Here is a 23,889-nt window from a genome sequence, read left to right as displayed (position 1 = left end):
TGTGCATGAGAAAGGTACAGAGCATTTCGATTACGGCGTATGCGTTCAGCCATAGCAATCTCTACTTTCCGTGATCAGTTATCGTATGGAGTTCTCAACCTTTGACAGCCCTTACACCAGCGCCGCTAGCAGGGGCTCCAGTGACCTGAGGTTAGCCCCTGGCCCCTTACTAGGGGGCCCGAGGACAGCTTGGGAGAGCGCGAACGTCCAATTACCTAAGGATTCGGGCCCAAGGTTTCTGAGGCTGGACTGGGCTGGGCTTGGAAAAAGAAACCAGTCCTGAGCCGGAACAAGGACAAGACAGGACAGGAAAAAGGAACAAGCATACACCTCCTCCTCATCTTGTCACCATCCATCACCTTTCTTTTCGTTGCTGGCCGCCCTTTACGTTCTCTTTTACTTACTGGTTTACTCTCCAATTGTGCGCTCCCTACCTACCTTGCTTAACTATCTTTCTCGCGACCACATTCTCCTAATTCCTTTTTCCACGATCGAAACCCGTATCCTCTCACCCCTGTCCTTCGATCCCTTCATTTGGCTCCTTTGTACAGTACTGCGTAACGCGACCAACCTGCCGACCGTGCCGATTTCATTTTTGGATATCATTCGACACTACCTATTCACTGGCCAGGCGACGTATTTAACGAGACTCTGAATGAGAGGCTGAGCTTGGACCTTTCGCGCCAACTTTCCCTTAATTTCGATCAAGACTTGCTGTAAAGTCGTCTCCAGGTAGACGACTGTGAACGACACCATTATTCAACATTGCCATCGCTATGGCCGCGAAATCCGATGACGATGGCTTTTCAGCGCCACATAATTCCCGTTCCGAAGCGGCCCGGCCGCCGAGCATCATTTCTTCTCGAATGACGGACATCGCGAGTGAGGACGGGGACGGGCCAGAGTTGCAAAAGAACAGAATGAGCATTCCTCGAAGTGCGGACATGGGTTCCCGGCCTGATACTGCACGAACGGGAGCATCTTCCAGGGGTCCATGGCAGGGTCAGTCTTTGCGTAACAAGACATATCTTTCTGGCGTACAAGCAAAGAGAGGGAGTGTCGAGAGTTCGACTGCCGGTTCTACAAGTCAAGCGCCAAGTTTATCAAGCAGAAGCCATGTTCCATCGTTGCAGTCGCATGCCTTTTTCCGACCCATGAGCTCGCAGAAATTACAGGCGCAAAGAGGAGGATCGCATCGCCCATCTACAATGAGTCAAATGTCGCCAGCGTCTCCCACCTCACCAACGTCACCAACATCGCCAGCGTCACAACAAAGATTCGATGAGCACGGCGAAGCTAGCGGTAGTCAAACACGGCAAAGTATCATATCGAACCCGATTGCGCAACTGCAGCGCCAAACAAGCAATGACGAAAACATGCGATCTCCACCATCCCGAGGCACGGAAATGACGGAACAAGAAACTTTGGACAGGATAACAGCGAATACGAGCCCTAGCCATGGCCATTATCCCGCGGGGAGTTTGACGGATAGTGTTCGTCCTCTTCAACAAGGCAAGACTTCCGATACAGGTCACTTTCAGCATAACATCATTGTGGACAAGAGTTATAAGGACCTACACAACCTGCCCAGCCCGATTAAATCTCCACGGTCGTTTCGATCAAGCTTCCTCATGCCTGGTCGAAGTAACGAAGGCCAGCAAAGTCAGAATCGCAGTACCGAAGGAGCTGAGAAACTCTCTTCGTCCGCATCTTCACCACAGTTCAGACCTTTAGACTCTCATACTGAACGTCATCCCCGTGTCCCTCATAAGCCGAGTCAGAAATCCGATCTCGGACGTGTTCATCAGTATTTCGATGGCAACACAGTATTCTGTCTCGGTGGTCGCTGGCAAAACACAAGAGGGAGACCTGTTAATATTGCGACAGGTATCTTTGTCATCATTCCTTGCGCCCTGTTCTTTGGTTTTGAAGCACCTTGGTTATGGAAGCATGTATCGCCTGCGATACCTATTGTGTTTGCATACCTTGCGTATGTATGTTTCTCTTCATTCATCCACGCCTCCGTTACGGATCCTGGGGTAAGTTTTATATCTTGCTCAAATCAAGGTGTGTGTCGGCTAATGCTTGTCAGATTCTTCCACGAAATCTTCACCAGTTCCCCCCTGTCGACGACAACGATGACCCTCTCCAACTTAGCCCACCCACAACAGATTGGGCATTGATAAAATCTGCCGAATCATCAACAGCCGCAATGGAAGTTCCGGTTAAGCACTGTAGAACATGCAATATCTGGCGGCCACCCCGTGCCCACCACTGTCGCTTATGCGATAACTGTATTGAGACCCATGATCATCACTGCGTGTGGCTCAACAACTGTGTCGGGAAACGTAACTACCGATATTTCTTTACCTTTGTTACATCCGCAACTATCCTCGCGGCCTATCTCATCGCCACTTCTCTTACACAGATTCTTCTTTACAAGAATCGTGAAGGTGTCTCATTCGGAAAAGCTATCGATCACTTCCGAGTTCCTTTTGCGTTGGTATTCCTTGGGTTTATCTCCTTCCTTTATCCTGCTGCTTTGATGGGATATCACATCTTCCTCATGGCGCGAGGCGAAACGACCAGAGAGTACATGAACTCACACAAGTTTGCTAAGAAGGAGCGTTTCCGGGCATTCTCTCAGGCCAATATGTTCAAGAACTTTATTGTTGTTCTATGCCGCCCTCGACAACCCACATATTATCAGTTCAAAGCGCATTATCATGAAGGCGACCAACGCCTAGGCATTCGAAGAGACAAGCGGCCGAGATCGAGCTCTCAGGGATTGGAAATGCACGACGTCGTCCCTGGAAGTTCTGGTTTCCAAGGCCCTGTGGCTCTGAGAAGTGAACAGAGTCATTAGCCGATGCACTGAAGTGGAATTTTACTCTTGCATTGTAATTGTAATTTTTTTTTTTCAAGATGGCGTAGCTTCTGGGAAGTATTCATCATGTGAGGTGGTCAGGATGATATGATGCCTGTTTCTTTCTTCTTTTATTATACCCTACCTACCTTATGTTAACTAGTCGACCACATTTCATGTATTCATTCCCCTTTTGTTTTTAGCACAGACTCTGGAAAAGTCGGTAACTTATGGTATAGCCACCGACATACGGGCGTTGAGCGGGCATTGACTGGGACGACGAGCCTTGGCTATGATACATATCTGAGACTTATTTAGATACCAGTCAGTTTAAGCCACTAGATTCACTTTTCTCACACACCATTTTTGCTTTACATGGAGTGAGTGATGTCCAGAACTTTAATCGAATTAGTAACTGGCAAAATAGGGAATGCATTTAATTTGCCTCTGGATCGGTAACTCTAGAATCGCATATCAAGAGTCCACTAAATGAGCCCCCGGAATGCACGTGGAAATAAACAAGGATAGGCTTTAGTGGGGCGGAGTCTCCGAGTGGATGGCGATAAGACAACCGCCGCTAGCGATAAGAAAAATTTCAAACCGAAATTTAGTAGTGCGCCCAACCTATGAAAGTCGCTTTGTTTTACCTAACATCCATCGTAAGCAGCGTTTTTTCTACGCTCGCTACCTATTTTTCCCTCAAGGGCCTCGTTGGTTTTTGTTGTTCTTTTTTTCCCCTTCTTATTTCTACTGTCCTCTCCTGGAACAGTACCTAATAGTCAACGAGGCCCATTAATCGTATATATTTGTTTGCTTATACGAAGAAAACGATAGACGATGCCTCACCCCGTTACGCCGCCGTCGCAGGACCCGACGATGGTATCTAATGAGGCCCCGCCCCCGCCATCTCAAGAAACCATCAACGACCTCCTCAACACAATCTTTACTGCAAAGACCTCGGCCGCTTCGATAGATGCATGCTATGGCCTGTGCGAGATTATCCTCTCTTCGGTTGGCGTTGCCGGCTTGAACGAGTACGGCATAATTGCCGAGATCAAGAAGGCTGCCGCTGATAAGAAGTCGGGTCTTCGTCGCGAGTCTAGTCAGAACCTTCTAGGTGCCGTCTTTGAGCGTTTCCTCCCTCGACAGCCTGTCAGCGAGGTTGTTCTGCTCCTCCAGGATGGCGGTCTTGTCGGCTGCGCTCTCGATGCTCTCTCTGATAAGGGCGCTGTCGTCCGCGAGGCCGCCCAGTATGGCCTCGATGCCGCTTTTGGCATCCTGAGCCCCGAGGCTCTCGTCGCTGGTCTCCTTCCTGCTCTTACCGAGTACCTTTCCAAGAAGACCGGAAAGTGGCAGGGAACCGTTGGCGCCTACAAGCTTCTTCAGAAGATGGCCGATAAGGCTCAAATTTCTATTGGAGGCACCAAAGAGGAGGCTCTTGAGAAGGATATCCTCCGTGAGGCCATGGGTGCTAAGCTCGCTGGCTTGATCCCCATCGTCGAGAATGGCATGCATGACTTGAAGGCCGAGGTCGAGAAGCAAGCCGTCCACACCATGAACTCTCTCACTACCCTTCTCTCCAACGACGATGTTGCTCCTCGTATCCCTCTTCTTATCGATACCATGCAGCACCCTTCTTCTCAGACTCTCCAGAAGGCTATTCACGCTCTGTCTCAGACTACCTTCGTCGCCATCGTCACCTCACCCGTCCTGGCTCTTCTGACCCCTTTCCTCGAGCGATCTCTTAACAACCCCACCACTGCCCAGGAGGTTCTCCGACAGACTGTCGTTATTGTCGAAAACTTGACAAAGTTGGTCCACGACCCCATCGAGGCCCGAACTTTCTTGCCCAAGCTGATCCCTGGTGTCAAGAGCGTTTGCGACCGAGCCTCGCTCCCTGAGGTTCGCGAGATCGCTGAACGCGCCCTCGCCACTATGGAGAAGGCTATGGGTGACGATAAGGACGTTGTCGCTCGTACCGCTGGAGACGATGTAGCCAAGATTCTTGATGAGCAGATCAAGGCCAACGGCGGCCTTGCTGGAAGCCTGGACCTCTGGAAGCAGGCTCGTCCCTATATTTCCGACATGGTTGCTATCGATGTCAACTACCGATTCGTCAATCGCATCTCTGGAAGAATTGCTCCCTACGTCAAGAGTTTCGTGAAGGATGCTGAGGCTCCTCAAAAGATTGCCGACACTATTCAGCAGCATTATGTTGATGAGGACCACCGCCGGTACGGTGTTCCTGAGAAGGAGGACGACGGTGAGGTCGAGATTGTCAACGCCGATTTCTCTCTCGCCTATGGTGGTATGCTGCTCTTGTCACACACCAACCTGCGACTCCTCAAAGGTCACCGATATGGTCTTTGCGGCCGCAACGGTGCTGGAAAGTCTACTCTCATGCGAAGCATTGCTAACGGCAAGCTCGAGGGATTCCCTCCTCAAGACGTTCTCCGTACCTGCTATGTCGAGCACAACCAGGGCGAAGACGCTGACATCAGCATTCTTGAGTTCGTTGCTAAGGACCCTGAGATTGCTACTCAAGGCCGTGAGCGTATCTCTGAGGTTTTGGCCGAGTTCGGCTTCACTGCTGGCCCCGAGGGTCGACAGGCTGAGAGAGTTGGTTCCCTTTCTGGAGGTTGGAAGATGAAGCTGGCTCTGGCCCGAGCTATGCTCCAGCGTGCTGACGTTCTCCTTCTGGACGAACCTACTAACCATCTTGATGTTGCCAACATCGCTTGGCTCGAGAACTACCTCAAGTCTCATCCCGACATCACCAGTCTCATTGTTTCTCACGACTCCGGATTCCTGGACAATGTCACAACTGATATTTACCATTACGAGCCTAACAAGAAGCTGGCTTGTTACAAAGGTAACCTGGCCAATTTCGTTAAGATTCGCCCCGAGGCCAAGAGCTACTACACTCTCTCCGCCTCTACCGTCCAATTCAAGTTCCCTCCTCCTGGTATCCTGACTGGTGTCAAGTCTCAGACTCGTGCTATTATCCGCATGTCCAACGTCTCATACGCTTATCCCGGTGCGACGAAGCCTTCACTGCAGGAAGTCTCTTGTCAATTGAGTCTGTCTTCTCGTGTTGCTATCATTGGCCCCAACGGTGCTGGCAAGTCGACTCTTATCAAGCTCCTTACCGGCGAGACTATCCCTACCACCGGAAAGGTTGAGAAGCACCCCAACCTTCGTATTGGTTATATCAAGCAGCACGCTCTAGAGCACGTTGAGATGCACTTGGAGAAGACCCCTAACCAGTACCTTCAGTGGCGTTACCAGCACGGTGACGACCGTGAGGTTCACATGAAGCAGACTCGTGTTCTGTCAGATGCCGACCGTGCTCAGATGGAAAAGTGGGTTGACTTGAAGGATGGAAAGTCTCCACGCCAGATCGAGTCTCTAGTTGGTCGTTCAAAGTACAAGAAGACCTTCCAATACGAAGTGTAAGTTCCCTTCCATTGTTTTACAACAAAGCGCAATACTAACTTCCAACAGTAAGTGGCGTGGTCTCTTGCCCAAGAACAACACCATGATCTCTCGTGAGACTCTTACCGAGCTTGGATTCGACAAGCTTGTCCAGGAATTCGACGATCACGAGGCTTCCCGAGAGGGTCTTGGTTACCGTGAGCTTCAGCCCAAGGTCATCTCTAAGCATTTTGAGGATCTCGGACTCGACCCTGAGATCGCCAACCACAATGAGATTGGCTCTCTTTCCGGAGGTCAGAAGGTCAAGGTCGTCATTGCTGGAGCCATGTGGAACAACCCCCATCTTCTCGTGCTTGACGAGCCTACCAACTTCTTGGATCGTGACTCCCTTGGTGGTCTTGCAGTTGCTATTCGCGACTTCAAGGGTGGTGTTATCCTGATTTCTCACAATGAAGAGTTTGTCGGTGCCCTTTGCTCTGAGCAATGGCACGTCCGTGATGGCCGTGTTGCCCTTCGAGGAAACGCTGCCGTCAGTCTCGATCGTTTTGAGGACAGCCGTCCCAGCAGTGGCGTTAACAGCACTGCCGCCAGCTCCGTTGTTAGCAGCGCTGTCAACAGCGGTATCGAGGACAACTCGGATATGAAATTCAAGGCCAGGAAGAAGAAGAAGATGACCAAGAAGGAGCTCAAGGAGCGTGAGGTCCGCCGCAGACTTCGTCACATTGAATGGCTCAACAGCCCTAAGGGTACTCCTCACCCTCCTGACACCGACGACGAGGACAACTAGAAAAGTTCATTGGATTTTTTTGCTCTTATGTGCGTTTTTGTTTTGAGACTATGCGGATATGAACAAGTCTCCACGTTGTGCGGAATCTGGCGGTTGTTTACAAAAGGAGAATGAAGGCATCATCTCATTTATGCATGATGCGGTATCTCGCTATGAAGAATGAATGGTATTTACATACTTAGATAGACCTGAACGGATGGTATAGAGGCGTTGGTTTGGGATAGACGGCTTTGAATCAAGTCAAACTTTCTACAGATTCGCCTCCCTAGTTTTGTGATGATTTTCGATTTTTCAACTAAACTGTTCGTTCGCTTATTCACTGAGACATAGAATGAGAGCAAATGTCACTGTTGATATCGAGGTGATGGAATATGTATCAATAGAAGTTAATGTTCTAAGCAATAATGATTCGACAGTCCACTTCAATTGAACCTCCGTTTTGAATCAGAATTTATCTGTTATTATATATACAGGCAGGCTCTCAAAGCCTAGCCACGAAAACGAATGTTACTGGGTATGATCCTTCTATACTCCGTTGAATCAAGGTCTGATGTAAAGACAGTACAAAAGAAAGAAAAGGAATAGACATGCTTTTGGGGCGGTACATGAACCAGAACTACCATGAAAAGGTCATAAGGGCAGGATTCAATGCCAAAGGCAGGAGGAGATGGCTTCCAGCGACAGTGGCCATGGGCAGGATTGCAACAAAGTCGTTGATCCGCCAATAATGAGGAATGAAGTCAGCGGTAGCCATTATGATGAGACCGACAATGGCCAGCAAAGACAATGTCATAGAGACACGGAACTAGTGTAATTTGTTAGCATGTGATCGTAATAGATGTTGATGGAGAAAACTTACCTTCTTCAAGACCTTGGGAACCTCAATGAAGAAGTTGGAGAATTCAGCCTCCTTAGACGTGGAACCCCAGCTCATGTCAATCTCGAACATGTGTGCCAAAAGAGCCTGGCTCACGTGAAGAGAAAGGCCACCAAGGAAAACAGCCAGCATAAGAGTCCACTTGAAGTTCTCGTAAATGGCATAGCCCAGAGTTCGCTCGCCAGAGCGATATCTCATGATAGCAAGTGCGAGGTTACCGAGTCCGTTGAACACAAGAATGATAGAGAACCACACCTGCCACGAGTCAAGGTAGTACTTATCGAGATATCCATTGAACCAACCCATCAGGAAGTAGTTGGCAGTGGTCATGATCCAGGCAGCTCCAATAGCATAGTAAGTACCGATGTAAGAAATAACAGTGATCTTGGAAGTGAAACGAATGTTGGAAAAGCAAAAGCGGCGAAAGAGGGGCGTAAAAGGACCGCGCCATAACCAAGTGCGGATAGGGTTGAAGAGCAGCTCGTTGCAGCCAAATGCGTATTTTTCCCATCGAGCAAGTTCGTCGTAGACGGTCAGAGACACCCCCTCTTTGAAGCCATCGCCGGCCCAAGCAGCGAGACGGATGATGTAGCCATTGCACTGAAGACGAAGAGACATGTCGAAATCCTCCGAGACGTGACTTTCAGACCAGAACTTGTCATAACCATCCTCATCTTGGTAAGCAACTTGCTGAATAGCAGACCAGCGAAGGATGGCATTATGGCCGACGAAGGGAGCAACATCGCCGTTGGAGACAGTGAAACGAATAGCAGTGTAGATAAGATCGGTGAAGAAGGTGATGCCGTTCTCGAAATAGGTGTGGACAACTTGCATAACACCAGAAGAGAATTGCATGATGCCGACATCAGGAGACTGCTCCATCTCAGAGACAGAGTCAAGGAGGCAATCAGTAGGAACACGAGTATCAGAATCAATGAGAAGGATATAGTCGCCAACGCGGATGTTTCCATCAGCCCAAGCCCGGCCATTCTCCTCGAGGACATCTTTGAGAGCCTGCTCGTAAGCAAGGGCTTCATCAGACTGGCTCCAATCGGCAGGGCGCTTGATGAGCTGTAGGCGCTCTTCGACTTTGCAAGAAATCATGAGGCCAAAGTTCATGTTTGAAGCCTTTTTGAACTTGCCCTTCCGGATAAAGCCATCCTCGCCGTGTTTGGGTCGTGCAACCCAGCCAATGCTGTTGTCGGCATAGAAGTCGATACGGGCATCACGTTCCTCTTCGCTAAGGAGCTGAAGGCCATCGTCGTTAATGAACATATTGGCAGAACCACCCTGCAGTTCATAGGTTGACATGGCCTGCTTTATGGACTTGACGGTAGGAAGAATGACGGCATTCAGACCCTCCTTGTAGACAGGACACTGGATGGTGATATGAGGCAAAGTGGCTCCCTGGAGTCTTCGTGGCGGGCGTGCTGAATAGAACTTGGAGTTGATAGTCAGTTGGCGAATTGGACCAAAGATTTGTGCCAAACAACCAACAATGACTTGGGCGAAGAAAAGAGAGAAGAATATTTGGATCGGGAAGAGAGCGACGAGACCAAGTCGCTTGTAGTCACCATCGATGGCTATCTCCACGGCCAGCTGCCTCCACGCAGCTCCAAGGGAGGCCATGACGATGAGGAGTGTAAGGGAAACAAGGACAGCATTCTGCAGGTGAACTGGTCGAGCTTCCGGCTTGATCTCACCACTCTCTTCATCAACCTCGTACTCCGCCGCAATAGTAGAGTCTCTCTCATCTTCATCAACTGACTGGCCAGAGTTCCATACCAGCTCCATAAGCTCTGATTCGATGATCTTGGCGCGCGCCATCAAGTTCAGTGCATCATCATCCCAGACAACCAGAAGACCATCTGAAGCAATGAAAGCCGCGAACTGATGTTTACGAGCTCGGGGGAGGTCATTTACTGTAGGCAGAATCTGCACACGAAGGCCGTTCATCAATGGAACATCCACTGCATCAGGAGACCATTGGAGGAAGGTCTTGATGACACGAGAGTTGACAGTCATCGCACACTGAGATATATGTCAGTAATCACTCTTGCCATAGGAAAACAAGTTGTACATACCTGAACATTAAGAGCCGTGCAAGCGATTGCAAAAGGAGATTGTCCCAATTGAGGTGGGCAAGCCATATACTGGCCCCGAGACTTGCGAAGAAGAACGCCCTCAATTTCACCAGAGCCATCCCCAACCCAGAGTTGAGAGCATTGCTGCTGGTACAGATAGTTGACCATAACCTCATGCTTGATATCATCGAGAAGATTGCTGTTCCCTGATTTGGATGACGGTGCAATTGAAGGAGGGCCTGCAGTGAACTTGGGCCCAGCTGCTGAATGTAGCTCTACTACGGCAGCAGGAGGAATCTTCTCCTCGATGATTGGGGCATGAAGGGACATTGATGGCCGGTGGCTAGGCCTCCTGGGAGGAGGTCCTATCGGTGTCTGAGGCGGGATATCCGCCTTGAAGTAACTGCCGATACCCATCTTGACGGTGCTTGTCGAAGACTTGGCAAGTACAAAAGCAAGATTCTAAAAGACTGTGCGTCTAGGGACAAAGCCCGCTGTAGAACAACCCTAAGAAGTCGTATATGAAGAACAAGAAGTCTGTTACTGGGCTGTCTTGAAGATCTGTGCAGAAGCAATTCCGCGTATATGGATTTTGTTGGAAGGACTGTGAAGTTTCAAAGACTCATAACCATGAATATCTCATTCAAAGAAAGACAGGTTAAAGGAGTGACAGGAAGTTGCACCTATTGAGCGAATGACAGAAGAAAGAATGGATGGAGTGAAGGATCGAAGGATCGTGGTGAGTGAAGGTCTGAGATGAGAGGATCAAACCTCAGAGAGTGCAACTACCGGTTCAATTAAACAAACTTGTTTGAGCTTCAGTGTTTAAGTTTCTGCGCCAGACTCAGCCAAGGAATCGGGGACAAGCATATTAAAGTTTTCTTCTCTTGCCCGGAGGAAGAACCAGTATGCGGCGACCACGCCACTGCGGCTAGATAGCGAGACAATGAGGTCGGGCATCGCGACAGAAGCTGTAAGAAGCGGGTCATGGACATCCACTTGGAGGACCACGACTAGACCCTAGGCAAGCCTTACGAACAACGTCGAGCCGGACGGCCCTAGGTCTAGATGGAATAGCGCGCAAGAAGCGGAGGGGTGAGGATTATGTTGGAGCCGTAAAGTGTGGCTAGAGGATCCCAGACTGTTGGTCTTGGTGTAGGCGTGTCTCAGACTAGTCGACCGTGGTCCAGCGCATGGCTCAAGAGATTGTCCCGGGTGGCTGGAAACGAGACAAGTCCATGTGGGCACAAAGCTTGTTGTTAGCATTTTGTCGTTCTGGAAACCTAACCGATACCTCATCCAGCTCGTGAATGCCAAGCTTGAATCGAGAGCCAAGCCTATTATCACGGATCCTCCAACAAGAGGATCAATAGGGACGACACATATCAGGAAGTCAGAACGTAATAATGTGGCAAGTACTGCCTTTCTTGGACCGTGCCACTTGGATCTAAAGTCTTTCTGTACTGCAAGTGGCGTCTGATTCTGCAAACCGGTTGAAGCGGGAGAGCCGGAACCTGTAAACACGGGTGAACCTGTAGGGTGACGGGACCATGAAGTTGTGGATGAGCGATTCCATATCGATCCATAACCTGCTTATCATAAAGAGGCCTCTTTATTTAGTTACAGCTGCATTTTTGATATCGAGACCATCTTTTGCTTCCCACTATCACGAGTTTCGATGGTGTTGGTGTTTTGGTTGAGTGCAGTCACATTCAGCTGAGGTGGAATTGCGGATAAAGTATGTTCTGTATTAGGCCTAGAGGGATCTTAGATATAAACCAATCACATACTCGCATTTCACGATTGATACGCAAATTGGGCAAGCGGTTAGATCTGCCCCTCCCTTAGTGTCACTGTGACAGCTTCAGTGGCGTGGTGTGGCTTGTTTGTGAGCTCCGGGAAAGGGAAGGCGGCCACAATGTTTGTTAGTAGGAAATGCGGTCTGATGTGGAGACAGGAGCATACGAGCCTGTACCTGCATCGGCTTGAATTGATGCAGGAACAAAAGTCTTGACTGTGTATTGCCTCACTTCGACCTATCAACTTACAGCCGGCAACTTGGATGGAATAACAGCTTCATACCACCAACGCAACGTACCTTATTACAAACAGAAGTATCCTCCATTATTAATCGGGGTCAGGAGTTACGCTTACTCGGTGCTGCCCACATTTATTGTCATCAGACATTCCTCCCCAGTACCAAACCGGCAGACCCAGAGTCTACTATTGTCTGTGGCTTTAATGGCTGCAAACTTCGCGCCGTCCCGAGAGTAATGCATGGCATAAGGAATGCATCGAATGTCCCAGGCGAGTCGTGAATCGAAGCCTTGGTTAAAGTGCTTTTGTTGCCGACCTGAACCGGCCTCTCGCTCACCAATAGGCCATCAATGCAGATGGCCTAGACCCTTGCGGCATCCTAGCGATCGAGATTCTACTTATCAGTTATCACTACTAACCATCGCAGAAAGACGGTTGGCACAAGAGTCAGTTTGCCAAGATAGCCATCCTCTGCAGGTCCCCGCCCAAGAGCTCCTACAGCTGAAGACTGCTTCTCCATCTTCAGTCCCATTTGTTGCTTGAGTGCCGATGTGTTTCGGCACACTTGGCACATCCGAGCTCACATATCACGCCCCCGCACTTCTGTCATTTTGCTTTAACATGTTTCACACATTTGTCGATCATATCTCAGCCATCAATAGATCTAAAGTGTTGAGCCTTGAAATCTATATTTGGTTCCCTCGTTCTCGGATGACGAATTACCAAACTTGAATAGTGAAGATAGGATTAGGACTTCCTTAGGAAGTGGAAACGGTATCAAAATCATATCATGGACATTTTCCGTCCTCTCCGCTCTGAAGTAGAACGGCTATTTGGCTCAAAATCAAAATCTTCCGCCTTAGACTCTTTTTTTCACTTACACGCCTTGGCTCTCTTCTACTGGCTTTCCCCTCGTCTATTTACCCAGTGACAAGACTCTAAGCACTACATGAGTCTGCAGGGATTCAGCTTTACCGAAACTAACAGTGGCTGTTGGCTCTGTGGCAATGCCTCATGAAGCACACAACCTTATACCTATCTTGAAGAGAAGCGACGAGTCTCTATACCGATTGGCGTTGAACCTTGATGCAAACCGTGATGTGTACTAGAGTTACATGGCGGTTCTGTATCTGAAACTATCACTCTCTGATCAATTAGTTACCGTTATTGAATTCTGATTCACCTGTTACAGCCCTCATATTGCAGATCTTCTTCTGGTACCTTAAGCTAATACCAGTCGTAAGCGCACCGCAACGTTCATATGATCCGGATCTGGATTGGTTTCCTACACTCGAGCCAGAACTCACTGCAACTCTCATGGTCAATTTGAACTCTTTTTGACGTTATTGTACTAGCCTGATAGATTTACTGGTGGACTTAGGACCCCTCTACGCTTCCCGAAGTTCGGCGCCTCCGCCCTCGACATGTTAGTAGAATCTCGTTCCGCAGACCCGGTTCAAACACCACCAACAATTCATTACAAATACCAAGATACGTATAGCCTTGGCACGAGACGCCTTCACACACCCATGCAGAACGCAGTCAGAAGGTCAGAGCTCGGCGGCTCCTATCCTACGGGCCGAAGAGACAGTGTTGTGGTCACAACCAGCCTTTGTGGCCATTAACTCGTCTCTATCGAAGTTTGATCGTATTGCCTGACACGCTGAATTCCTCAATGCTATTGTAATCCACCATACTTGAGTCATGGTTGTGAGAAAACAGAAGATCAGATATGAATCAGTTACCTATGGGTGGGCAGCTGAAGCAAACATCTCGGCAGCCTGAGTAGCTCGTGGTTCATTACACAGGACTTTATCCGAAAAGCTGGACATGAATGGTCTTGGTACCGCTCAGCTTACTCATAAAGCCAATGGACATGAACTGCATTGTTAATCTGATCCCCAAGGGTTCGTAAAAAGATTTCTAAACGCCACGTTGTGAAAGCGGCTGTTGATACATAATGTGAGTTAACACAAAGGTAGTACAAGGGATGGGAATTTTTGAAACCATGCACTTGAATCTTGGTGTCTGAATGCCGTAAAGATGGTGTCAGACATGTTAAGAGACACGCGTATTGACTATGTGTTAAACGGTGAAGGTATGGTGGAACTTGCATGGCATCCTTTTCGTTTGAATTCAACTCTATTAAAAAAGGAACTTCCTCAGATCGAAAGATTTGTACCGTAAAACTAGCCTCAAAGTGATATATTCAATCTAAATCTCTCTCATCAAACAATGTTCTCACCTGGATTACTGCTCAGTACTTTGTTCTCATTTTCATAGATCCTCATTGCCATTGCACTGTTGCATCATGAGTACTCGGCTTACTTCAAGCTGTGGTTGTGTCCAAGTTGGATACCACTGCTCTCTTGCATCCCAAAAGTCCTTTTTAGCCGTTGGCGAGGCATCGTACCATGGCTTCTCAGACTTTCCATCCTCAAACCACCCGTTCGTGCCGCCCACGGCGACATTGAGGATGAGGTAAAACTCCTGATCGAATGGCGCGTTCACATTAGGTGAGACAGTCCATGGATCAGTGAGCCGGGTGCCATTCTGATCCACGTCGGGGAACCCCCCTCGTTTATACATGGGCTTCTTGAAGTTGGTGTATGTGACTTGGAGGAGTCGGGTGTTGACATAAGTGAAGAGATATTTTTCAGACCACTCCAAGCCAAACATGTTGAAACCAGCGCTATAGGTGGTGTGAAGGGCCTTTCGCTTGTTGTTGGTCTTCCACCAGCCATCGTTGGCAGAGTTGGGACCCCAGTGTAGCGCCGAGGAAACAATGTCGTTTCCGCCCTGTTTGTACGTCCAATTGTTTCCGCGTGATTCAATGATGTCGATCTCGCCAGATCTCGGCCAGGCACCGTAGACACTCTGCCTTGGGAGCATCCAGATAGCAGGCCAGAGCCAGTCACCTTCAGGGAGCTTGGCGGTGACCTCGATACGGCCGTACCTAATATTGGCACCCTTCTTGGTATTGATACGACCAGATCGCGCGGGAGGAACCACGCTGTTATTTCCAGCAGTCAAGTTGGTGGAGGTAACACAGTTCGACCAGACTTTAGAGGTGCAAGTGCCGGCCTTGAGAAGGTTGATGACGTTGTTCTTCTGCATTAACTTGGGATCCTGCAAAGTTGCCTTAATGATGAGTTTGCCATCTTCGACATAGACGTTCTCGTCTGTGTTTGTTGTCTGCTCGAATTGGCCATTTCTATGAGAGTTAGCCGTGTAAGCGAAAAAGAGACATCATGATTCAACATACCCATAGCCACCAACTTCGACTTCCTTAGTCCAAATGTTGGGGTTCAGACCTTGGCTGAAATCCTCGTCCATAACAAGACAATACTTGTTCTTGACTACGCTTCGAATGCCATCCCAGACAAGAAAGCCAGAACCCACGAGGCCGAGGAAGATTGCAAGAATGGGAAAGATGGTCACCCATTTTTCTTTGGGGTTGGTTTTTTCCAGCCACGGTTTCTCAACCTCGCCTGGCTTCACTCTCCTTGAGTGAAAGTATCGATTTCGCTCGTCGATTTGAGTTCCTGAGCCAGATGTAGATTCAGACTCTGAGGCAGGGCTCGAGTACTCTGGAATACTGAACATGCCGCCGTGGCCACCTGAACCTGAGCCTCGTCCAGGGTCGGTACTGTGGCGGTATCCTGTTGAGGTTGCCTCATGAGGGCCACTGGCGTCCATAGACCTTCGTGACATATCAGTCGGGCCAGGGCCGTCATGCCCGCCGTAACTACTTTTTCGATATGGGTTATTCATGTCAAACAAGCAGGTGAGAAATGAGATTCAAGTGAATAAAACTGAAGAGGCTGGATTTGTTTAGAAGGGAGAAGTCTTGTGATAAGATTCAACACCACAGTGACATTCATGATCCATGGTGATTTGGGCTAGTCAGGAACCAATATAAGGTAAGGAATGAATAGCTAGTCAAGGAGAAAGCCAAATTCAGATTTTTCTTTCATGCCAGAAATCGCACAATGGGATCACGTATCGAACTCATTGGCTAAGGGGGAAGATCTGGCGGATGATAGAGAATTGTGGCACTGAGAAGAGGAAAGGCTAAGCCCAGTCAAGCTGAACATGATGAAGCCATCACTGTATGGAGAAATCGAGAACGAGGCTGATCCGCTGATTGCTTGGCAAGACAAAGACGAGTTGCTAAGAACGGGATGAGATGGATTGTAAGTCGATCGGATTAGGTATAGGTACAGTGTTCAGTAGGTAGACACTGTGCAATCTGGTCGTGTATATCACTGTGCGTTGTTTCGAAAACACTGTACGTCAACTTGTAGTAGCTCCACTGAACTATGGTCACTACATTCCATCGTCTTCACCATCACCATCATCCTCAGCGTGGTCATCGCCGTCTTGAGCCCTCTCTCGCAGCCGTCGATAACAAACTTTTTAGGCCAAACTCGAGTGTGCACTACCTCGATGGCTGGAACAATAGAACTTTCTTTGAGTTTTAGTTCCCGCCCTATGCAGGAACCGAAGCGTGATCTGGCGAGATTCCGCTACCCCCAGTTGTATGAACACATCGCCGTTTCCTTGGGCAGAGGTTGTCTATTACGACCATCTTCCGGTTCATCCGACAATGGCTTCAGTTGATCAATAGTACCTAATAGTGCCCATGGATCATCCGCCTCTCCCGACTTCCCGTTTGACCTGGCGTTATAGCTTCAGCGAGCACGGTAGAAAGGCAACGAGTCGCTCGTGAGAGCAAACTTGCCATGGCTGAGACAAACCTCACGACCCTCCCGCTTATTCAGGCTCCTCAACTCTATTTCCACATACAAACAATGCATGGCGATCAGGAGCTACCGTCTAGGTCAACGCCCGGTGCAACTTCAAAACCCCTTCCACTTGCACGCCCCGGACGGAACCCAGCCGACCTAGGATCTATGACCAGCTAGGTAGCCTTTCGGCAAACATCCATTGAACTCGGTGCACTCATGGCCAGACATGTTTAGGTCTGGTGCTCTAACCCCCCGGCTCGATGCAAACTCTATCAATACTAACCTCGAGAAAGCTTGCCGTACGGCAGCCGTGTGTGCTTCGTTCTAACTCTGAGGTTATGGGTAGCTGAAACACCGATGAATATGATATGACAATTGCCTACCTGACGGATTGTCTGTCTCTTTCAGAGGAAAACGTGCGGTGTCCGTACTCGGGACCGATAGCTTTACTGGAGAATAACGCCACAAGTGCCGTCCCACCTTGCTAAGAGGAATTCCGGATCGAGCTGGACATGGTCAAATTGAAAATCAAATCGCCCTTGGCTGGGTACTACGGGTTTGGGGACAGTTTCAGAGCCAACGACGTTGAAGCGGCTGGCTTCTTCGGGCGCTTTACGTGTACATTGGACATGTTTGAACAAAACTATATGGTCCAAATTTAAGTAATCAGCTGGCCGAGGATGCTCAGACACTTACACGAGGCCAACGTTCGACGCTTTCTTGCATTGCCATATGACGGCGTGTCTCATCACTGACTACACAACTTTCTATTTCTGGTGGTTTCCCCTCTTTCTTACAGTGTCAGGAAGCAATAAGATAAGCCTTGCGAGGTTTGTATGCTGTCACCCAGGCCAAGAAGTTCTTGGAATACAAGATCCAACAATGCCAAGGTGCATTGGTTGATGGTTACTCGGGACGCGTGCCAAAAGTATGCATGTCCCTCAAGAAACAAAGTGCCTCGGCCCAAGAGATGATCTCAGAACATCTTCCATGACTATACTTTGTTTGATATCTGATCATGTTCAAGTGAACACGGGTTCATACAATTGGATAAAATGGTGGCTCGTTCCTGGTTGTCAGTCCCAATCCGGAGATCCGGGCCACTAACGAATCCTTGCAATGCAGGGTTCTTAGCAGGGTCCAGGGGTCGGATTTCGGCATGCCCGCCGATCTGACAGATGCTACAACACTCCTAGACTCCCAAGTACCGTACCGCATAGCAATGGCCCTCCATGAGCCCAGAGGCTTGGCGATGTTTTTTGGGTTTCACTCGTGAGGCGCTGGAGTTCTGGAAGCTCTCTTGATGAGGCTACTAGTAGCGTCCCTCACCATAAGCGTTACCCGGCTCTAATTAGCTTCCAAAATTCCTATGACTGGCGGGATATCCGTACAGGATGTCACGGCCTCGCCTCTTAGAGAGACCTATTAAGCCTTGTTGAATGACCGTTTTTTTCGGTTCCGGGTTTCTGCATTTCTTCCCATCGTTCCTGGATGGACTTCGTTCCTTTACTGTGTTGACCACGCTCCCTATTTCACATTTCACTCATTTATCTGAAACAGATTCACTGAACTTTTTTGATCTTAACTTTTGCACCAGAGACTACAAGGCTGCTAACCACAGTCAACGCTTTCTTGGAGTTGTAGACCAGATAGTCTATAGGCTATTCATCTATCATTACAAGCTCGCCTTCTCAGTTTTTATCACATTCGTTTTCCAATAAACCAATACACAATGCTTCTGTCTAAAGTATTTGCTGGCATTGCCAGTCTAGTATCACTGGCAGTTGCTGATGGTGCCACTCAAGCTCTGCCCATGGACCTGGGCAGTGTTTTGTCAAGGCACCCCAAGCTTTCAACGTACTACAAATTGATCCAGGTATGAAATGTGTTACTTTGTGAGTCAAAGACTGTTATCTAACGCCTTCAGAAATTCCCCGATGTCCTGTTGCAACTGCCCAGTTATGAGGGTGTCACGGTAAGTTGAATCTGGTTCTCCTAACCTCAGGAGCAACGACTAATTTCTGATGTTTCTTAGATTGTTGCTCCTTCCAATGATGCTTTCAACCAAATCCCTTATTCTCCTCTCTCCAATATTTGGGACCCGAACGATGCCAAGGTCACTGTTCCGCTTCTTCAGTACCACATTCTGCAGGGGACTATAAGCACAATGAAGCTGAAGGAGGGACCTGCATATGTCAAGCCTACACTTCTTCTCAATCCTAAATGGAGCAATGTCACTGCTGGTCAGAACATCCTTATCAACAAACAACCTGACGATGTCATCTTCAGTACCCGGCTGGGCAATCGAGCTACAGTCATCAACTACGATATCAAGTTTCAAGGTGGACTCATCCAGATTGTTGACAGTCTGTTGATTCCGCCTTCTGGCATTCGTCAGGTCCTCATGGCAAGTAAGGTTGACTCGTTTCTTGGTGGACTTTTCAGAGCTGGCCTCATGCCTGATCTTGCTGATCGCCAGGACATCACTGTCTTTGCTCCAAGAGATCAGGCCATGGAGATGGTTGGCAGTGCACTCAGCGGCATGTCAGCCAAGGAGCTAGCAGGTGTCATGGGATACCACATTGTACCTGGCAAGGTTCTTGTCTCGACTGACCTTGACAATGCCACATCTCTTACCACATTGACTGGTGAGGAGGTCCACGTCCGCCAAATTGGCAATGAGAAGTTCGTCAACTCGGCCAAGATCATCACAACTGACCTTCTCATTTCCAATGGTATCCTTCACATCATCTCCAATGTCAATAACCCAAAGGAGGCCGATGCGGTTCCTAATCCTAGTCTCTGGCTTCAAAATCCTGTGTTCAAGTCTGCTGGCGTTGACGATGTCTTCGACTCGGATATCCCTTGTACCGCGAGTTGTCCAGTGACAAATACGCCAACACCTACACCGGCAGATGAGGCTGAGAACAACGCTGTGGCAACACCGTGGTTCACCACAAGGTCAAGCAGGGGAGTGGCTGCTCCTCGGGCCACAGCACATGTTGCCCGCGCTGCACTGGGTATCATGGGTATAGGTGCGGGGATGGCGCTCTTGTAATAAGAGTTGGTGTTCTTCTGGTCTCTTTGTTTTGTGTTCGCTTTCTTGAGCTTTGGTGTTTTGGGTCGCTTGGCTTTGCAGTAGTTTAGATCTCTCTATCTTTCGATCAATACCCCGACAGTCGTTAACGGAAGCAAACATTCTGCCTTTTGCCAGTGTGTTCCCTGAGGTTCCACAAACCTTGCTTTTAGTCAAGCAGTGTTTGATCAACGTGGATCGAACTTCTTGGCGCAACAGTCATGGCACTCGTCGTCCGGACTTCTCATTAACTCCGCGTCAGTCATGTCTTCCGACGACATGGATCATTAGTCTTGTACTGTAGTTCGGATGAGGTTTCAACTTGAACGGATATCATTATCCTTTAGGAGTGTAAAGTGATTGGTGAAGTTTTTTAGTCTACTGTCGATACATAGAGAGATCTAGATCCGTTCAAGTCCGCGGTTGTTATGCATGCAATTATGATTGCCACACAGATAATCCTTGTCGTCCAGTCAGTAGCTAGGTAGTAAATGGCACCACGACTTGCCATATTCAGTATACAAGATGCAAGTTTTTGGTTCAATGAAACAGCGAATTGTCATAGCGCACGGAAGATGCCGCCGAGAGGTCCAGGGTAAGCATCTCAAGCCCTTGCAAAAGCAACCCGGCCAGAATTGCTCACCTGGTTCGTGGGGTACAGTAGAAATGGAAAAGCCTGTCGCTGTCTCGGCCGACAACCTTAATAGGTAAAGCCCGAGAATCTGTAACTAGGGGGAATAGAACGGGCGGTGCGTTTGATTGACAAGGTTATCGTATCTTTGCCTGTAAGTGAAGCGTTGTATGTGGATCTTTGGAGAGACTGGGCTGAGCTAGCACAGGTAAGTAGGTATCGTCTTGGCTTACTGAGGCGACTCACTCAATTATCCCGGAGATATATACAGCAGGAGAAAATCCGTAGATCAGAAGAGGAGAAAAACAGGTTCAGACCGCGTAAATGTTTCGTAACCAGTATCCATTCCTTGGCAACTGAGTCATTCGTTATCACAAATATGGTAAAAGTACAGTAAATAAATCCACAGTTACAGGAGGTAATATTGAGATACGCCGAATAGACGGACGACAGGCCATGCATGTAAAGTCAAGACGGGATAAATAAACGCGATAGACCCGCTATAGATCTGCCGTTGTAATATACCGCTCAGCGACTAATTGACTAAGATACCTTGCCTTGCCTTGCCCTTACTTGACTAACAAGCTTAGTTCGGCGACGATGGAAACGGTTTCAACCAAAGAGAGCCAGGAGGTGGAAAGGAACATGAATCAGTATCGTTGCCCACTATGAATGGATACGGAATCGGAACCCATCACCCCCCACCAGAATGAGAAACGGCGAAATCAGGGCCATTCCGCAACTCGCTCGCTCAGTCCTTCATTCATAATCGGTATGATATGGTAGAGGCCTCAAAAGCAAAAGAGTTACATGTCAGTCTCTCTGCGTGTGTCGCTCATGCGCCAAGCCGCATCATCGGATTGCTGCTCTGCCAGACTCATCCATCTGTCAAGGCATCCCCCACAAACCAATACCCCAGTCATCTCTCTGTATCACTTCTGGCAGAGTCCTTCAGGGCGTCCGTGGCCTATACCGTACGCTCCGCAATGCCCCAGAACGTATTGTATTGTACCGTACCGTACCGTAACGGACTGGGCTGTCCGTCTCAGGCAAAACTCCCACTCCCACTCCCACCCCCATCTCAAATAATGCACATCTCGCAACCCACACCATAAACGCTGTCAGTCTGTGGCTTATCCATCACTCCCTTACTTTCCGCCTGTTCGGTCCAAAGTCTTGTTTCGGGCCATATGTTGAATCCTGGTATGATCGCCCCACGAGATGCAGAGAAGCATGAGACTCCGGACTTGGTGCTGCATGACAAGTGACATGATGCCTGGCGTAAACTCCTCTCCTGCCTCTTGTCCTTTCTTGTAACTGTCCTACACGAGGTCGATCTCCAAGACATGAACTCCGGGTGGCGGAACAGGGGTCCCTTCTTTTTGGAGGTCGATCTTGGCTTCGAGAAAAGCAGAACCCTTGTAACTCCAAGAAAGCGGAAAGAGGCTTGGTCGACGAAGAAAATCTGGCACAAGATAACAAAGATTGCTAGCAGAAACGCTCAAAGGTCATAACAGTTCCCATGTATGAGGAGGAGACGGCGGCGGGTCTGGCTGAGGAGGAGGGACACGCGGCCCTCCTGGAGGTGTTGGCGGAGGGTCTGGATCTTGCGATTCGAGAGACATCGGGCAGTGAGCCACACACAAAGTGTTGAAGTGAAGGTGAAGATAGAGGTAAGGATAAGGATGAGTCCGAGGCATTATGGACATGTGAGAGAAGTCAAAAGCCTGCAACTCCAGAGGCATCAGGACAAGAAATACAGAAATAGAGGACACACTGGGTTCTGGTCCTCCAGAGACACTAGTCGAAGTGGTAAAAGGTATCCGATAGATAGTCTTAGTTTAGGCTTGTGGTTTATGTTATACTATTCTTCGACATTACTGCCGCCCCCAGTATCTCCAGATAGTCGGTGCGACACTGATCCTCTTAATGAGGCTCACGTTCCGCCCTTGGAAGACATGGCGCATCATCGACCTTGGCCAGGTGGGTAGGATACTCGTCAGATCAATGTGTAAGGTGGTTCACGATAGATATCCACGTTGACCTACACGATCAGCTGCGCAAGGTGTAGTCGACGGCATCTAGACCCGCACCCGCGCCCCAGGATCAGGCCTTAAAACCAGGTGGCTTTCTCGCTGTTTCTCAAAGGATCACCATCGTCGTATCCAACATCGCGCCTCACAGCAACGCTTCCGCGCCGAGCCCATCAGGTGGCCAAACCAGTGAGGGGGATTGAATATGTACGATGAACATGTTGCCCAGATGAGCAGAGTCCACGCATCTGGGTAGGGTCCAGCCAGTCCAGGGCCCGGAGACCGAGTAAGGAAGGCAAGTAGATATTTCAGTATGCGCTAAATAAGTACCGGTATGACCATGGCACAGCCACCAATATTCTCATCGGCGATTTGAGCCTCAACCAGAATCCATAGCATTAGCCATTTATTCATATTTCTAGAGAATGCTCTTCATAGCAGGGTTGCGGCAGTAGGCGGCCGCGGGAAGATCCCGTGTATGGGGAGATAACAGAGAGACCCAAGGACAGGTCAAGCCCCAAGAAGGCATGCCGGGACGATGATGATGTGCGTAAAGTTGTTCTTAGACTCTGGGCTCAATATACCTGCCGTGGTTCATACAAGCTGAAACCGGCTTCCCATGTATGATAGCGTCAACTTAAAAGGAACACCTAGCATCCTAAAGAGATCGGTGGGGTCCCAATGTGGCTGCCGAGGGGACCCCAGAGGTAAAGATTACCTGAGTGATCAGACAGAAAACGCAGCCGGACCATAAGTCCTCGGTAGCACAACCGACTTCAACCCTGCCACACGCACGGCACCCATGTCAGAAACAGCTGCCAAACTCGAATACAGGCCTATGACAGCTGCCCGTCTACTAGGCTCTCGTCATGGTCCCCGAAACAGACACTATGCGCCACACACCACCTTCTCTGTCGTACCATGCTGAATATGCAAGGCTCCTAAAGCAGTAATGTGAGAAAGGGGGCTCGACACCCCAGCACAAGCCGAGGTGTTGTCCATCGGGCCTCAGAATCTTGCCTTTATAGGCTTCCAGCTGATTAGGGAAAAATCTCCTGGCTTGACTAGCCGGCAGCGCCTTTACCCGTACCCTGCCCCGGGATCTCGTAATTGGCGCCATGCAAGTGGATCACATGCTGGTATGATATGCTCTTGACGGCGAATACACGATGCTAGTATAGCCGCCGAGAGTGATGCGATGTGCGGCTGTGCTTAAAACTGCCACGGCCTCGATTTACTTCAGTGCAGAATGGGATCTCGTCACAAAACCCGCAAGGGGGTGTGTATTGTACCCTAGATGCGATGTCACCAT

General features: G+C 49.1%; 5 protein-coding genes across 5 annotated transcripts; 3 read left to right on the top strand and 2 right to left on the bottom strand.

The window, feature by feature from the left end:
* The first annotated feature begins 298 nt into the window (after positions 1-298).
* FOBCDRAFT_41607 (DHHC palmitoyltransferase-domain-containing protein) lies at positions 299-3,243 on the top strand. Its single transcript, XM_031186562.3, has 2 exons — positions 299-2,039; positions 2,093-3,243. Exons 1-2 carry the CDS (start codon positions 777-779, stop codon positions 2,864-2,866), a joined length of 2,037 nt encoding a protein of 678 aa, XP_031037697.2. The 5' UTR covers positions 299-776; the 3' UTR covers positions 2,867-3,243.
* A 249-nt stretch (positions 3,244-3,492) lies between these two features.
* FOBCDRAFT_320644 (P-loop containing nucleoside triphosphate hydrolase protein) lies at positions 3,493-7,463 on the top strand. The gene is made up of 2 exons (XM_031186563.3): positions 3,493-6,318; positions 6,371-7,463. Exons 1-2 carry the CDS (start codon positions 3,704-3,706, stop codon positions 7,086-7,088), a joined length of 3,333 nt encoding a protein of 1,110 aa, XP_031037698.2. The 5' UTR covers positions 3,493-3,703; the 3' UTR covers positions 7,089-7,463.
* A 105-nt stretch (positions 7,464-7,568) lies between these two features.
* FOBCDRAFT_185145 (glycosyl transferase family group 2-domain-containing protein) lies at positions 7,569-10,466 on the bottom strand (the record flags this gene model as incomplete). The annotated part of the gene is made up of 4 exons (XM_031186564.3): positions 7,569-7,602; positions 7,651-7,893; positions 7,948-9,996; positions 10,050-10,466. 3 exons carry the CDS (start codon positions 10,464-10,466, stop codon positions 7,705-7,707), a joined length of 2,655 nt encoding a protein of 884 aa, XP_031037699.2. The 3' UTR covers positions 7,569-7,602; positions 7,651-7,704.
* Positions 10,467-14,269: 3,803 nt separating this feature from the next.
* Positions 14,270-15,860, bottom strand: FOBCDRAFT_163544 (concanavalin A-like lectin/glucanase domain-containing protein; the record flags this gene model as incomplete). The annotated part of the gene is made up of 2 exons (XM_031186565.3): positions 14,270-15,300; positions 15,352-15,860. The coding sequence occupies 2 exons, from the start codon at positions 15,858-15,860 to the stop codon at positions 14,364-14,366; spliced, it is 1,446 nt and encodes a 481-aa protein (XP_031037700.2). The 3' UTR covers positions 14,270-14,363.
* Positions 15,861-18,569: 2,709 nt separating this feature from the next.
* FOBCDRAFT_241025 (FAS1 domain-containing protein) lies at positions 18,570-20,986 on the top strand (the record flags this gene model as incomplete). Its single annotated transcript, XM_031186566.3, has 5 exons — positions 18,570-18,713; positions 18,765-18,812; positions 18,873-19,872; positions 20,431-20,501; positions 20,954-20,986. The coding sequence occupies 5 exons, from the start codon at positions 18,570-18,572 to the stop codon at positions 20,984-20,986; spliced, it is 1,296 nt and encodes a 431-aa protein (XP_031037701.3).
* Between the last annotated feature and the right edge of the window lie 2,903 nt (positions 20,987-23,889).

Source organism: Fusarium oxysporum, chromosome VI (genome assembly GCF_013085055.1).
Source record: "Fusarium oxysporum Fo47 chromosome VI, complete sequence".
NCBI classification, from domain to species: Eukaryota; Fungi; Ascomycota; class Sordariomycetes; order Hypocreales; family Nectriaceae; genus Fusarium; species Fusarium oxysporum.
The sequence above is the reverse complement of the archived record's forward strand: the minus strand, read 5'-3'. Positions and strand labels throughout refer to the sequence as shown.

Coding starts and splice junctions, on each gene's coding strand:
- FOBCDRAFT_320644 (XM_031186563.3), top strand. CDS start 3,704: ATGCCTCACCCCGTTACGCCGCCGTCGCAGGACCCGACGATGGTATCT. Junction 6,319..6,370: donor AAGACCTTCCAATACGAAGT/GTAAGTTCCCTT, acceptor AACTTCCAACAG/TAAGTGGCGTGGTCTCTTGC.
- FOBCDRAFT_41607 (XM_031186562.3), top strand. CDS start 777: ATGGCCGCGAAATCCGATGACGATGGCTTTTCAGCGCCACATAATTCC. Junction 2,040..2,092: donor CCTCCGTTACGGATCCTGGG/GTAAGTTTTATA, acceptor AATGCTTGTCAG/ATTCTTCCACGAAATCTTCA.